Here is a 17,522-nt window from a genome sequence, read left to right on the forward strand (position 1 = left end):
TTAGCATGTGGTTATTCAGTTAATAACTACATTTAAATGTAATATAATATAAATAAGACTAATCTTTTATGCGAGTATTTCTTAACGTCACAGTGGGCATAAATCCTTTAATTCTACTGTTTTAGGATAGGGCCGAGATAACTTGCTTCACGCAGGATCTTCACGGACCGCTGCCATTTACAATTTCTTTTTCAAAGAAGCGAAGATTTCAGGAGAGTTTTTAACAAAAAATATCCTCCTAGCCAATATTTTTCAATTTTCCAGTATCTTCTACCACCAAAATTTTTCTCAGGTGTGTCTGTTGATTACTCTGTGCATAGGTTCTGATGAAATGGTAAAATTCTCAAAAGTTACACGTTGCGAGATTTCCATCAGGATGAAAACGTGCTTTTAACATTGTTTAATGCCATATTCCTGTAAAAACATTTACCCTGATTGACAATGGAAATCTCATACATTATCTGACAACAACGCACAAAGCTTTCCAACTGTTGGTGTATAACTGTTTACTGTTCTTTTAAAGATTAGACCTGTGCAGTAGACTTTGTAGTACACAGTTTAATATACTTTATTTTCCTTACCTCAAGTAGTGACTGCCACTCTCTTGATCCCTGTAATGGAATATGTGTTATCACAATAAATTTAGTGGGACTGAACTTCCGTTTGATAACGCCAGACTTATTTACAAATACTTGTCCATACTTTAATAGTAGTTCCCTTAATAGTGCTTGTTGCCATGAGTCAATAGTAGTAGACACCACAATCGGACTTACTACTTCAGTTCCAATTCTCACTACACTGTGACACTTCAATCGGACTTATTGCTTGATTTTCAATTCTCACTCTACTCCGTAGGGTGTATTATTCAGTGCATGGCAGAGAGGAGTGTGCCATACAGTTACTGTTATGATTATTCAACTCTGAATCGCCTTGTTTAAGGCCAAGTGAATCAAGAACAGGTACACAATGTTCAAGGTCAGTTGTGGATACAGGGACGAATTTTTCACTGAGAAGGAGCAGCCTGTAGTATTCTTAGAATGTCCCAATTAGACATGAGCTCTTTCCAATACCTAACATTATTTAGGTACTATCTAAAGTAATTGCGAAGAACATCCTGTCTGCTATTAAATGGCTCTTGATTAAATCTTCCTATTGGAGTCTCTTCTGGACTCCTACCTAATAATGATTGTTCAAATTGCGTGTAATTCTTACAATTATCTATAGTTTCAGAGGCGAAAAGCACAGATTCCCACTGAATGAACCCTGTGATGGAATGAATTCCACAACCTCCATAATACAACTTTAAAAAACTTAATTAAGGCAACAGGGTGAAAACTTTTTTATCCACACTGCTTTAGTAAACATTCATCCATCAGAAGAGATGAAAACTGAGGTGCTGTGCCTGTCCTGTACAATACATGATTAGGTGACATACCTGTGTGAGTGAGATAATTACCACACCTCTCCTCATTTACCAGAGGATTAATATTTTCACCTTCTTCTCTACAAAAAGTGGGTGTTCATCAAATACTTTATTGTTAACCAATGTTAGCTATGGTTGGATGTCACTGCTTTGTGACTCGAAATTATCCCCCACTGCAGTAAGTCTATGTTAAGCACCATTTTAAATTGGTTGAACTTAGTATTAATTGCTTCACCTCAAGCACTTCACTGAGATAATACCCCATTAATTTTCTGCAGAACAACATGTGACAGGAATTTAATCATCCATTAATATGAGCTTCTGTACTTGAATTTCACGCAGAATAGTCTTGCTCAAAACTTTGTCTTTGTGTATAAAATTGAACTTAATCAGCTTTCTCTGCAGTGTAATTCTCTATTCCTGAACCTAGTTTAGAAACAGTCCCTTTAATTTGTACTTGTTCATCACATGAGGCAAACCCTAATGGGCAGTTTTTGATGCTATAATTTCAGTAGCTAATGTGCTGCATTGTAAAGACATATTTGTCATGTCAATCATCATAACATTTTGCTGCAATGTTGAACGTGATACCGTGGTGGTTAAGTTTGTTATCAGAGAAGAAATTTTGGTATGGAATCCACATTGTATAGTAGTTATTTCATAATGTATAGTTTTCAAACATCAATTTTGATGACAAATGAACTGACAATTGCTGAGGCACTAAACTGTGATGTAGTGTGGTACTTGTGTCTTGTATTGTAGTAACTATAGGACTATTTACCTCATTTCTAGCAAATGATTCTCATTGAACTACCGAAGGACCTAGACCATTAATAGATGCAGCAGCTATTTCACTCTCATCGACATTCAGTTCTTTCTTGTGTAGAATTTTGGGTTCTAATTTAGTCACTTTCTTGATTTTTACCATTACACGCAAAATCACATCCTACAAGTTAATATTAGCATATGACTGATAAAATTGATGGGCAAGAATGTTCTGGAAATACATTACTGAGATAAAACAGCAAAAAATCGCTTTGCCACTAAATGCACTGGCAACTTGAAGTCAGCCATCTTCTACAAATGAAATTCTCACATTGCTAAAGTTAATTACTAGAGAAATCTCCAAATTTAAGCTATGAGTACTAAGGAAAATTTTGCCTTGAATGAGTACAGATGATATGATATGACCATTTCCAAAGGGTTCCTTGTCCATTATTTTCACAATTTGATGTTTCAGCAGCAATGGCTTCGTCTGTGCACTATCTACAAAATGTATTATGTCTTACACTTCCAAAATGCTCCAAAACCCGTCTAAAACGCACTGAAATACTGCATACAGTTCCAAAGTGGCCCTTGTCCAATGACACAGATCCAATATGGCAAAAACATAATAATGGACAACAACAAATTGTTCCTTGTCCCATTGCAAGGATAAGCATGATACAATATTGAATTTCAAAGTGGCCCTTGTCCATCAAGGGCAGTATCTTTCATTGGATTTTACTGAGGTGAATTCTTTACTCTTTTCTTTATTGCAAAGCAGTATTACATATTGTCCTATTGGTAGCATTGCTTTCACACACATTTACAACCAAAATATTGGAATTCCAATGCTCAGAAAGCTCATAATACTTACGTTAGTCATTGGCTCGAGCACGGCCATGGTTCGAGGCAAGTTAGTAATCGTAGCAGTTCTACATGGTGATCTTGTATATTTTAACACTTAGTTTTTGTGATTTAGAATATATATTAACAGTTACAGGTCATCATGCAAGAAATAACACACAGTGAAATTGAGGTTAGGTGAGAAGGAACCATGACACCAAGTGTTAGCCTAAAGGAAAGGGCAGAAAGAAACAACAAAATCTAGCATTGTGGAAGAAAAATGTGCAGAAAAAAACTCTTTATACCTTCAAGTGCCTCCCAAAACTACCAGACTGCCAGCACAAGGATCGGAAGGATCTCCACTGTTCGAAGGTCACCTTCAAGATGATCGTAAGTTCCACGACATGTTTTATCCGAGAAAAATGGTTAATGTATGTTTCAAAATGATATTATTCTGCTCTATTTTTATTGAACTATAAACCGAGTCTCCTAAAAGTTAATGAGCTAGAGGAGAATGCAAACAAGTAACAAAAGCCTCACATAAATATTATGTACATGTAACAAAACATGATGAAACAAAACAAGACCAAATCTGTCAGAAGGCTTTGCTAAGAGTTTTGAACATATCAAGGAAGCGTGTTCAAAGAGTGTGCTGGATACATTTTGAAACTGGTGCTAGTCCAAAAGAAACTCATGGTGGTGGTCGTCACTCACAAGCCCATGCTGAGCAAAGGAAATTAGTCAAAAGTTTTATTGAGGCCCTCGTACCTACAGAATTCCATTACTGCAGTAATACCAGACAAATAAGCAGTATTAGGATAGCACCTTAACAAAAGCAGAACTGCATAAATTGTACAATAGTTCATGTTCTGAAGAAGGCTTGAAAGTTAGACATGAATATTTCAGGAATATTTTCGTAAAGGACTATAAGATAAGTTTTGAATCTTCTGCTGTAGATGCCTGTTTGAAGTGTTTGCAATGTGAGAAAAGTCGAAAATCTGATAGAAAGACCAAAGAACTTGAAATTGAGTTTGAGTGTCATAAAAGGTGAGCTAATGCATTTTTTGAACTGCTGAAGAGAGATGAAGAGAATCATAACGTTTTCTTTCGACTGCCATAAGAACTTGGTACTTCCTAAAATACCAGACCAAGCTACTTATTGTTCATAAAAATTGTCCTTGTACAATTTTACAATTTCTGAGGGCACATCAAATGCACTCCAGACTTTGGAAAACACATTAATCTATACCTGGATGGAAGCAGATAGACATAAAGGCTTATGTGGAAAAGCCGCAGCTGTTTATCACTGGCTACCTAATAAAAAATTAAGAGGCACTGAATTAGCACACATGTTCACTAATGGCTGCAGCAGGCACAAGGCCACCACCAACATTCGTGAGATATATCTCATCTTCCCTGTTCCTGGACATTTGTTCATTCCACCGGACCCAGTCTTTGGGGGCACCAAAAAGGAAGTTAAGAAAATCAGTATGACATCCAGTCCAGAACAGTACTACAAAATTTTTGAGACATATGGGATTGTCCTAAAGATAGGTGGGGACTTCAATGTGTGCAGTTGGAAAACAGCAATGAGAGAAAGTCTGAGGAAACCTAACAACTGCCATTTTCAATTCTCTGTAAGCAAGAGATTTATTGTCACATGAAGAAAAACCCTGAGTGCAGACATTGTTGTTCATGGAAACACAGGATACAATACAGATGTGGGCATTGCAAGAAAGGTTCTCAAACGAAATAGGATGGTAGCAGAGATTAATCCAGAGCAGATTGCAGTTGGCGTTCCTCTGAAGCAGACAAAAAGAGATGACATGAATAAATTACTGCAACTTCAATATGGTGAAGATTGGCAGACTTTACTGCCTTACTGTTTTACAAAAATATCATCTTTGCAGATTGTGAAAAACATAATGAAGATGCATCAGAGTATGAAAATGAGGGTGATCCAGCGTGAGACATTGATGATTCAGGTGTGTAATGGTGGATATATTTGTCCCTAAACATTAATGTAAAACTTTGTTCAGTTTTCTACGAATAAATCAGTTGACAGGACATCAAAACAGCAGTTTTATTAGGCCTTAAAATTTCCTCTGAACCTTAGAGAACCTCCCTTGTCCATTTCATTGTGTTCCAAAATGCCCCTTGTCCACAATGGAGTTCCAAATGGTACCTTATCCAAGTTATTTTGTTTATTTTACTAATATCCTTTTGGGGTCCATGAGCTGTAATTTCACCCAAAGACTTTAACAGTCAACGCTAATTATTGTACAAAATATTATTTGCACACAATGAACAGTTTGTCATCAGAACGTTTTTTGTGTTTCCCAAAATTTTCACATCTTGGATAAGCAACCTTTTGGAAATGTATGCCTCATATCTAAATATACTCATTGTGTACACAAGGGAAACAGACAATGTAACCCCTACCTTTTCTTTTACGAATTAGTGCAGGCAGCAGATGTCAATTATTTTTAAAATTTTTTTGTTCTTCCAGTCACAAATTTTGGGTTGTTTAAAGCAGTTAGTCTTATTTTATTTTATTTTATTTTTAAGTTGAGTTTCTGTTGGGTTTTCTTGCAGGTTACCAGATTAATTCCTCCATTTCACAATATTTTTGCTGTTCACAAAACAGATACAAGATAATTATAACAACATTATATTAATAAAATTTATGTATCACATACATTAAATTACATCGTGACAAGTCACAGTGTCACCAGTATAATGTATCTCTCAAAGAATGAATGTATAATAAAACGACCAAACTTTAATCCTCTGAAGCAAATTGTTCAGAGGTGGGTCACATCATAGTGACCACAGCAGCAGCACATTAAAAAACATGAATAATGACAATTTTAATGTAAACTGGTTTAAAATTCCTACTACGCAAAGGCAGCTCCATTATGAGCTATTTGACAATTTCTCATGTCAGGTGCCGAGTTATCATTGGGGATGGGATCTTTGTGATGGCAGGCCATTTTAATATGAAGTACAACATGACAAATGATTTTTAATTCACAGAAATAATAATCGAACTATGTAATTAGAAATTTAGATAACTACGTTCAATTTGAGAATGCAAATATTTATATGATGGCATGTTGATGGCACAGATTTGACACATCTTCAAACCTATCACTTCCCAACATAGTTAAATATTTAAAAGACAAACTCTACATACATTTGTAGTAAAGCATTATTTGCCAATTGCCTCTAAAAAAACATAAAGGAACTTAATAATAAAATTACAGAGAACAAAACATGGAAATGCATCCTTACTTGAAGACATTCATGAGACAAATGGTAATAATAATCAGGAAACTTTATGTGCCTCAATTGTTTTGAAAAATAAGAAATAAGAGATTACACAGTTGATGCTAATCATTTTCATCATTACAGATTACAATTTCATCTCTGGCATAGACAAATACAACAGTGTGAGAAAAGTAGTGAGTCTGACTTTATATCTGCCAAAGTTTTTATTTGCTTCAGACAACAATATTGTCCCCCTCAAAGTAGCTCCCTTTGGCAGCTATACACTTGCAAATTCATTGCTCCCAGTCTTGCTAGTAGTGCTGAAAGGCTTCAGTTGTAGAACTTTTGACATATCACTCAAATTCTTTTGAATGTTCTCGAGAGTCCCAAAATGATGCTTTTAAGACATTTTTCAGTTTTCGGAAAAGAAAAAAGTCATGACTCAGATCAGGAGTATAGGTGGACTATGGGACAACAGCAATGCCTTTTGAAGTTAAAAATTCGATGACAGGAGTTGCCATGTGAAATGGGGCATTTCCATGATGCAGCATCCACTTGCCTGCAATGTTCAGTCTCACTTGATTCACAGTTCATCTGTGCTTTTCAAGGACTACTGTGGTAACACTTGGTTCACAGTTTTGTCCTGGAGCAACAAATTCCTTACATGTGATACCCCTGCTGTCAAAAAAAGCAAATCAGCATTGTTTTGATCTTTGATTTGATTATTCAAGCTTTTTCCAGTTGAAGGGGTGTCTCAGTGTGCCACACCTCACTTTGTCTAAGGATCATACTCAAAAATCCAAGATTCAACACCTGCGATCACAGGCAGTTATGTCAAGAAGATCAACGCACGTTTCTTGTATGGTCCTTCTGCTCAGTTGTGAAGTTTTTCAGCGCCATTTTGGGACAGACCTTTTGCACGTGCAAAACTTAAGTCAAAATTTGAAGTGTTTAACAGATTACCCATGTTCCTCATTGAAAAAAGCCACTCTGATCTCACAAGCACATACACACATTCAACATTTTATTTAGTTTTTGAAGTTGAAGGTCTCCTGAGTGAGGTTCATCTTCCACATGTTCTCGGCCTTCCAAAAATTATTTGTGCCAGTGAAAAAGGAATGTTCCCCATAGGCATATTTCAACTTTCCAAACGTCACACTCATGGATTCCCCAACTTTAACACAAAACTTGGTGGCATAACTTCACTCTAAATTCTGCTGTTCCATTTTCATATTACATGACAAAATCACAACCTCAGTGATGGCACTCTTAAAAATCACACGATGACTGTACATATCTGAAATTGGACTGAATACCTGTAAGGGAAGAATACAGTGGTGCACACAAGTAGAACAGATAGCTCACAGTGTTTTCAGTCTCATTATTTTTCTCACACAATTTCTGTATCAATTTGTTACATTAGCACCTTGTCTGTTTTATTTCATCCCAAAAATTTTAGAATTTCACTTTCCTTGTTACCTGTCTTCTGATAGGGGTAAAATGACAGCTTTGAAATGTATATTACACACTAAACACAAGCATTTCAGAGAATGTGGCTGCTGTTAAGTAAGTACCTGCTTGCTATGGTATTTAGTCATCATCAACTTATGTTCTCATGTTAACTGAGAATAAAAAGGATTCTCATTCATCTAACACATTTAAATACCACTGGAAAGCCCTGTACTGAAAACAAAGCTCTATATGAACTGTGGTATGGGCAACTAATGGGCAACCTGGATCATCTGAGAATCTTACAAACAGAATGTTATGTGCATTTGAATAAGAATTTTAGTTGAAAATTTGACAACAAAGCTGTGCTTGGGCATCTGGTGGGGTATGTAACTGACACAGGTGGCTTCAGGGTTAGATTAGATTAGATTAGTTTTTTGTTCCATAGATCTGTGTTGAGAAGATCCTCGTGGATGTGGAACATGTCACCATTTTTTATTTTTTATTTTCATTTGTAAGCTGAAATAACAATACTAATAGTATAAATATATACAACACATAATTTGTTTCTATTAAAAAATTCATCAATGGAGTAGAAGGAGGTGGCCACTAGTAAGTCTTTCAGACTCCTTTTAAACTGATCTCTATTTGTAACTAAATTTTTTATGTTTGCTGGCAAATTATTGAAGATGAGTGCTCCTGAGTAGTGTTTAAATCCTTGTGCAGATCATTTTTGTTCCTGGTATTGTATGTATGAACTGAGCTGTTTGTTGGAAAAAGAGATATATTATTTAGGACAAATTTCATTAAGGAGTAAATATACTGAGAGGCAGTAGTTAGTATACCCAGTTCTTTGAAGAGGTTTCTACAAGACGTCCTTGAGTTTACTCCACAAATAATATGTATTACACGCTTTTAGGCTCTGAAAACTTTTGTTTGACTTGAAGAGTTACTCCAAAATATTACACCATATGACATAATGAAATGAAAGTAGGCAAAGTATGCAAGCTTTTTCACTTTTATGTCGCCTATGTCTGCTAACACTCGAATTGCAAATACAGATTTGTTAAGGCATTTCTGCAGTTCTGTGGTGTGCTCCTCCCAACTGAATTTATTACCAAGTTGTAATCCCAGGAATTTAAGACTGTCAACCTCTTCTATCTGCTCTTCTTCGTACTTTATGCATATGCTGGGTGGAAACCTCTTACAGGTTCTGAATAGCATATAGTGAGTCTTTTCGAAGTTTAATGTCAGTGAGTTGGCTTTAAACTATTTATTAATATCCATGAAAATATCATAAGCAGATCTTTCTAGAACTACACTTGACATACTATTTATTGCAATACTTGTGTCATCTGCAAACAAAACGAATTCTGCTTCGGGCAGTGTAACTGATGAGAGATCATTAATGTACACAAGAAAAAGCAATGGCCCTCAGATGGATCCTTGTGGGACACCACATGTAATTTCTTCCTATTCTGGTGATGACTGATGACTTAATTCACTAGTTCCTTGCACTGACACCCTTTGTTTCCTGTTAGCGAGGTATGACTTGAACCATTTTGCAGCACTGCCCGTGACACCATAGAATTCTAATTTATTTAAAAGAATGTTGTGGTTTACACAATCGAATGCCTTTGACAAATCACAGAAAATATCTGCTGCTTGTAACTTGTTATTTAATGAATTAAGCACATTTTCACTGTAGGTGTAAATAGCCTTTTCGATATCAGAACCCTTCAGATATCCAAACTGTGTTCTTGATAATATGTTATTTGTGGTCAGATGGTTGAGAAGCTGCCTGTAGATTACTTTTTCTAAAATTTTTGAGAATGCTGGCAAAAGTGAAATTGGTCTGTGGTTTGATGCCACCTCTTTATCCCCTTTCTTGGATAGAGGCTTAACATCTACATATTTCAGCCAGTCAGGAAATGTCCCAGTTATAATTGATTGGTTACACAAGTAACTTAGAATTGTACTAAACTCACAAGAACATGCCTTAATTAACTTTGTTGATATTTCATCGTAACAACTAGAATGCTTTGTTTTTAAAGATTTTACTGTGGAAGTTATTTCTTTTGCTGATGTGAATGACATATTCATGTACCTGAAGCTATTTGTAAATTCTAGTTTCAGATATTCAAGGGCATCATTTACTGATTCTGACAATCCCATTCTATCAGTAACGGATATAAAGTACTTGTTAAATAGATTTGCCACACTATGCCCATCGGTTACTAATGTGTCATCTACCCTTAGTGTTATTTGCTCTGTTCCTTTCTGGTTTACCAGTCTCCTCTTTCACTATATCCCATATTGTTTTTATTTTGTTCACTGACATTGCTATCTTCTTCTCATAGTGTATTTGTTTAGATGTCTGAATTACTTTTTTTAATATTTTACAGTATTCCTTGTATTTAGCTAAATAATCAGCATTGGAGCTATTCTTGGTCGACAGATACATTTTCCTTTTTGTCTTACAGGAAATATTTATTCATTGTGTGATCCATGGTTTTATCATAGACTTCTGTTTAATTTGAGTAACTTTTAGAGGAAAACAGTTTTCAAACAAGGTACTGACATTGTTCATGAATGTGTTATATTTTTCATTCGTGTCATGAGCACTATAAACATCTTTACAGTTCATATCTTTGAGCAGTTTTCTAAAACACTCAATTTTTGGTTGAGTGAATACTCTCCTGTAGTCAGATTTAGCAGTCTTGATAATCTGCTTTGAATTTACATCTAAAACAAGGAGCTGCATGTCATGATCTGATAGTCCATTTATTACAGGTTTTATGATATGATTTTGTTCCTTTGATTTGTCTATAAAAATGTTATCAATGGCTGTCTTTGAGGATTTTGTGATCCTAGTTGGAAAGTTTACAGTGTGAGTTAGATTGAAAGACAACATTACTAACTGCAGTAAATGTTTACTGGAAGATTTAATTAGAAAATCTGTATTAAAGTCACCAGCAATCAAAATTTCTTTGTTTCTTGCTGTTAAATAACCCAAAAGAGCTTCTAGATGATTTATGAATAGATTATAATTTCCTGCAGGTGCTCGGTAAATAGTTACTATTATATAGGATCTGTTATGGAACTCTACTTCCATTGCACATGCTTCTAGATGCTGCTCTAAAGAGAATTTATTAATGTCAATGTTCTTGAATTTACGACAGTTTTTAATAAATGTGGCAACTCCTCCTCCCTCCATATCTACTCTGCAGAAGTAGGAAGCTAGCTTAAATCCTGAAATGTCTAACATATCTATACCAGTGGTCACTTGATGTTCAGAGAGGCAGATTATGTCAATTTCGTTAGATGAATTCATTTCATCGATACAAATGAGTAGTTCATCAACTTTATTTCTGAGTCCCGGAATGTTCTGGTGTAATAAAGATAACTGATACTGCAAACTAATGGGATTATAACTACTTTGGTGAAGATGAACTGGCAGTTTCTGATTACTTTCTGTTAAACATTGTTTAAATGGAGGCTGTATGCTAAAATCTGATTCCTGTTCATTTATTTTCTCAAACTGAGTCTGTCTGCCAATCTCTATTAAAACTCTTTCTCTATCCCCCTTCCCTATCTTAAAAAAGGCATCCCTCTGACACCTGCGACCACTAGTATTTTACCACTTGTGACAGTGTCCTCCCTTAAATTTTCTGCAATCAAGCCGGACAGTTTTCCCTTCGCTTTCCTATCGAGGTGAAGGCCATGCCTAGTGTAGTCCCCCCTATCAATAGTATCCACAGGAATCAAACCAATATGGGACCCTATATCCGTCCTAAGCAGCCACTCCAACTCTTAGTTCACCCACCCTACGGAAGAGTTCAAATGAGGCCGATCATGGCGTCTCAACACAGACACAAATCCCTCACTCGTATGCTTCGTTGCTGGTGCTCTCTTCACCAGGTCACTCTCTATGGAATATTCAGAGTCTCAGTCAATGCTGTTTCCCGGACCACCTACTATAACCACAGCATCCTCCTTCGTTAAATCCTTGCATAGAGAACCTATATCCTCTGTTACCTGACCCAGATGTGCACTAGGCGTGAAAAAGTTTGTGACCTGGTACTCTGGACCTAGATTTTCCTGCAGTAGTTGGCCAACACTTCTACCATGGGAACTACCTAACAACAGAACTTACTTTATCTTTACAAATTTCCCTACCTTTTTCAAGTCTTTGAAAGCTTGTTGCGCCCTTTCTACAGCTTCAGCTACATGATGCTCATCCGATTCTGACTGAGGCAACAGGTCAAATCTATTTTCAAGATTTATCACAAAGCTGTCTGATGCTCTCCTTTGCCTGTTCCCCCTATTACCTGTTGCCACTCCCCACCTCTGTTCACCCTTCTCCCTCTTTAACCTGTCCAGATCCTCCCTTGCCTTGTCTAGGTCAGCTTGAAGAGCTGCAATTTTCCCTTCCTGTTCCAGTATTTTCCTATCTCTACTGCAGATTCTACAATACCACTGGTGAGCCTCATTTATGTCCCCATTTCCCACGCCACTACATTCGCCCCAATGAAAGAAACTACAACACCCATCACACCATACCCCGTAACTAACGATCCTACGGCATGTCACACGTTTCTCACTCATGACCAAAACAGAAATCGTATAAACTGATTTAAGTACTGGCTAATACGTAAACAAAGGACCCTAGAAACTATTCAGGCAGATATAAATAAGTTGAAAGCGTAATGAATAAAAAACACTGGTGATTACATATAAGTTTAAGTCACTGTTTACCTACGATACGCGCGCGTTAACTTTAGCCTAAAGTCTGTGCTATAGGCACGAGAAGGAAAATACACTTCTTACCCTGTTTAATCTTATTTAACACTTCAACAACACTTCCACTAATGTAACAACACTTATAATATACACTCCTGGAAATGGAGAAAAGAAGACATTGACACCGGTGTGTCAGACCCACCATACTTGCTCCGGACACTGCGAGAGGGCTGTACAAGCAATGATCACATGCACGGCACAGCGGACACAGCAGGAACCGCGGTGTTGGCCGTCGAATGGGGCTAGCTGCGCAGCGTTTGTGCACCGCCGTCGTCAGTGTCAGCCAGTCTGCCGTGGCATACGGAGCTCCATCGCAGTCTTCAACACTGGTAGCATGCCACGACAGCGTGGACGTGAACCGTATGTGCAGTTGACGGACTTTGAGCGAGGGCATATAGTGGGCATGCGGGAGGCTGGGTGGACGTACTGCCGAATTGCTCAACACGTAGGGCGTGAGGTCTCCACAGTACATCGATGTTGTCGCCAGTGATTGGCAGTAGGTGCACTTGCCCGTAGAACTGGGACTGGGCCGCAGCGACGCACAGATGCACTCCAAGACCGTAGTATCCTACGTAGTGCCATAGGGGACCGCAACGCCACTTCCCAGCAAATTAGGGACACTGTTGCTCCTGGGCTATCGGCGAGGACCATTCGCAACCGTCTCCATGAAGCTGGGCTACGGTCCCGCACACCGTTAGGCCGTCTTCCGCTCACGCCCCAACATCATGCAGCCCGCCTCCAGTTGTGTCGCGACAGGCGTGAATGGAGGGACGTATGGAGACGTGTCATCTTCAGCGATGAGAGTCGCTTCTGCCTTGGTGCCAATGATGGTCGTATGCGTGTTTGGTGCCGTGCAGGTGAGCGCCACAATCAAGACTGCATACGACCGAGGCACACAGGCCCAACACCCGGCATCATGGTGTGGGGAGCGATCTCCTACACTGGCCGTACACCTCTGGTGATCGTCGAGGGGACACTGAATAGTGCACGGTACATCCAAACTGTCATCGAACCCATCGTTCTACCATTCCTAGACCAGCAAGGGAACTGGCTGTTCCAACAGGACAATGCACGTCCGCATGTATCCCATGCCACCCAACGTGCTCTAGAAGGTGTAAGTCAACTACCCTGGCCAGCAAGATCTCTGGATCTGCCCCATTGAGCATGTTTGGGACTGGATGAAGCGTCATCTTACGCGGTCTGCACGTCCAGCACGAACGCTGGTCCAACTGAGGCGCCAGGTGGAAATGGCATGGCAAGCCGTTCCACAGGACTACATCCAGCATCTCTACGATAATCTCCATGGGAGAATAGCAGCCTGCATTGCTGCGAAAGGTGGATATACACTGTACTAGTGCCGACATTGTGCATGTTCTGTTGCCTGTGTCTATGTGCCTGTGGTTCTGTCAGTGTGATCATGTGATGTATCTGACCCCAGGAATGTGTCAATTAAGTTTCCCCTTCCTGGATCAATGAATTCATGGTGTTCTTATTTCAATTTCCAGGAGTGCATTTATACCAACTGGAAATGTTTACGTATAAGTTTAATTCACTGCTTACTTACGATTAGCCTGCGTGAAATTAGGCCTAGGATTCGTGCTACAGGCGCGAGAAGAAAAATATGCTTCTTACACCGTTTAATCTTATTCTATACTTCACTAACACTTCCACTAATTTAACAACTCTTATATTATATTTATAACACCTGTAGACGTTTAAAAATAGCTTAATAACAACGCTTTTTATAATTATTTAGTGCAGCAAATACTCGAAGAGTCTGCGTCGGCGCAGTGTTGCAAACTCCTGTCTTGATTACATCTCAAAGAAAAGTTGTCAGCTACTAAGTCATGATGTAAAATTCAAGCACACCAGAGCAATGAATTTGAAGTTGCTCATGAAGACACTCTTCAACAGAGTCAGCCTAATCAGACTTCTGATGAGAAAAAAGGAATCAGAAACTGTCTGCTACAGTGACAGAACAGAAAGAGTAGGTGAAGTGGAAGAAGACTTGGAGACAATGCCAAGTTCTGGAGTAAATAATAAAGGGGAAGAAAGATTTGGACATGATATCAAGTTCTGGAGCAAGCACTGAGTGAGAAAGGAAGAAGCAAATGCAAGTGGAAGAAACCAGAATGGATGACCAGTAGAGATTATGTACACATGGCTGGAACTCCTATCATCAGGGACAAGAATCCAAGAACATAAGCAGAAGTTTTGCAGTATAGCAATAAAAATCAGTGACTGGAGGCCATTCATGAAGAATTAAAGTCCCTGAAAGAATATAATACTGGGATATTAGTTGAGCAGTCAAGTGGTGTACGGATTTTGCAAAATTGATGGGTCTTACAGAGGAAAACTGCAAAAATGTGAAAGTTCACTTCAAGGGTCAACTTGTGGCCAACGGACATGCACAAAGACAAGGAATTGGCTATGAAGAAACATTCAGCCCTGTTGTGTGTTATGATGTAATTCAAACTCTGTTGGCAGAGGCTGCTGCAGAGAAATTGAAGCTTGACCAGTTTGATGTCAAAACAGCTTTTGTAAATGGTATACTCGAAGAAGATGTATACATGGAACAACCTAAAGGTTTTGAAGATGGTGCTGGTCATGTTTGTTTACTGAAGAATAGTCTGTATGGTCTCAAACAGCATCATGTTGTTGGAACAAATGTTTCATAGACTTCATGGTGAACGCTGGATTTAAAATCAGTGACGCTGTCCATATGTTGCAATCAATGATGATGGTGGTTTAGTTGTTGGCAGCAACAGAACAGTTATTGAAGAGTTCATGAAAATTTTGAATATGGAGTTTTATACAACTATAGGGTCTCTCAAAAATTTTTTGGGTATGAAGATACAGCAAAATTAAGATGGGTCAATAGCAGTGAACCAAGAAGGCTACACAAAGGAAATTCTTAAAAGATTTGTAATGGCTGAGTCTAATGGACTTTCTACTCCAATTGGATGTGAAGAAAATAATGTCAAAGAGAAGATCACAGTCAAAGTTCCATATCAAGATGCAGTGAGTTGTCTGATGTATTTGACTACAGTCTCAAATCCTAATATTGCTTTCACAGTGAACAAAACAGCTAGAATGATGGAAGATCCTATAGTTCAAGACTGGAATCAAGTAAAACGAATCTTTAGGTGCATGAAGAATACAGTGGACTATGGAATTAAGTGCAACAACAAAGAGAGGTTCAAAGTCTACAGTAATGATGATTATGCTGGTGACCAGGACATGAGACATTCAATGATAGGTGTTGTCACAACTATCAGTCATGAGGCTGTATCATGGACCAGTCAACTACAAAAGTCAGTGGCAACACCTACTATAGAAACAGAAATGATTTCAGCCAGTGAAGGAATAAAGAAGCTAATCTGGTTAAAAAGGTTGTTGCGTCATGAATTGACTGGAACTTCCAAACAAGTGAAACATTCTTCACTGTATGTTGACAAAAGCACATAGAAGTCCAACAGTTCTACATCAGGGAAAGATTCTTGAATGCAGATCTTGAATTAGAAAACATTGACAGAAATTAGCTGATCTACTAACCAAGCCACTGGAAATGGTTCAACTTGAGGTGCTGCATGAAAGAATTGGAGAACAGAAGATTAAATCCAGTTCAGTATTCAACTTTTATTTTTCTTTGGAGGAAGTGTTAATGTTGATAGAAAAATGAATGTAAAGTAATAACTGTGTGGCACTAATTTTTCATTTCTTTGTTATATGTGTACAATTGAATCTTTGGACACAGAATAGAGGTTTTCACCTTGTCACTAAACTTAATCTGTGTGTGTGTGTGTGTGTGTGTGTGTGTGTGTGTGTGTGTGTGTGTGTGTGTAATGGTTGTCTGTGAGGAAGCACATCTTTGTATATCTTATCTGTGTGTGTGTGTGTGTGTGTGTGTGTGTGTGTGTGTGTGTATGTGTGTGTGTGTGTGTGTGTGTGTGTGTGTGTGTGTGTGTGTAATGGTTGTCTGTGAGGAAGCACATCTTTGTATATCTTATTCACTTTGTAGTCTGTTTTGAATAAATAATCTTAAAAGTGCCTTTGCAGAAAGCATCACAGTACTGTAACATGACAAGATGGTGTAGCTATCACTTTTCATCATGAGCCTCTCTTCTGAATCTTCTACATAGTCTTTGATAGTATAGTGTGCACTGTAAAGAATGTTTTAACTACCTTTCTAAACAGATGTACTTTGGTAATATTTTCTATCTTCTTTGGCAATTTATTATACAATTCTATTCCCTGATGGAAAGTGCTGTTTGAACATTTCTGTTTATTTTTACTTGTTAAATGTAAATCCAAGCTGGCTATTGCTACATAATTATTTATAGAGCTAATAGTGAAATACTTGGCAATGTGCACAACAGGTTGGTAGATGTATCTACCTGGTATACTAAGAATGTCCAGTTTCTTAAACAATTTGTTACACTGAGACTGTCTACTGCTTCTAGTTATTATTCTTATGGCCTTTTCTGCAATTTAGAAATTGTATCCATGTTGTGTGCCTTTGTTCCCCAGAGAGAATCCCATAGCTCAGAATTGAGTGTACATAGCAACAGTAAGTTGCAAAAAGACAGTAACTATTCCAAACTGGTGATAAAACACTAAGAGCAAAACATAATGATGACATTCTTTTAGCCAGAACTGGTGCATATTCATTCCATGTTCATTGACAATCGATGTCGTTGTTGTTGTTGTTGTGGTCTTCAGTCTAGGGACTGGTTTGATGCAGCTCTCCATGCTACTCTATCCTGTGCTAGGTTCTTCATCTCCTAGTACTTAGTGCAACCTACATTCTTCTGAATCTGTTTAGTGTATTCATCTCTTGGTCTGCCTCTATGATTTTTACTCTCCACAATGTCCTCCAATTCTAAATTGGTGATCCATTGATGCCTCATGATATGCCCTACCAACTGATCCATTCCTCTAATCAAATTGTGCCACAAATTTCTCTTCT

At 38.0% G+C, this 17,522-nt stretch overlaps 1 protein-coding gene across 1 annotated transcript; it reads left to right on the forward strand.

Moving 5' to 3' along the window:
* Positions 1-15,481: 15,481 nt before the first annotated feature.
* On the forward strand, positions 15,482-16,021 carry LOC126346203 (uncharacterized). Its single transcript, XM_050002170.1, has one exon. The coding sequence runs from the start codon at positions 15,482-15,484 to the stop codon at positions 16,019-16,021; it is 540 nt and encodes a 179-aa protein (XP_049858127.1).
* The last annotated feature ends 1,501 nt before the right edge of the window (positions 16,022-17,522 follow it).

Source organism: Schistocerca gregaria, chromosome 1, assembly GCF_023897955.1.
Source record: "Schistocerca gregaria isolate iqSchGreg1 chromosome 1, iqSchGreg1.2, whole genome shotgun sequence".
NCBI classification, from domain to species: Eukaryota; Metazoa; Arthropoda; class Insecta; order Orthoptera; family Acrididae; genus Schistocerca; species Schistocerca gregaria.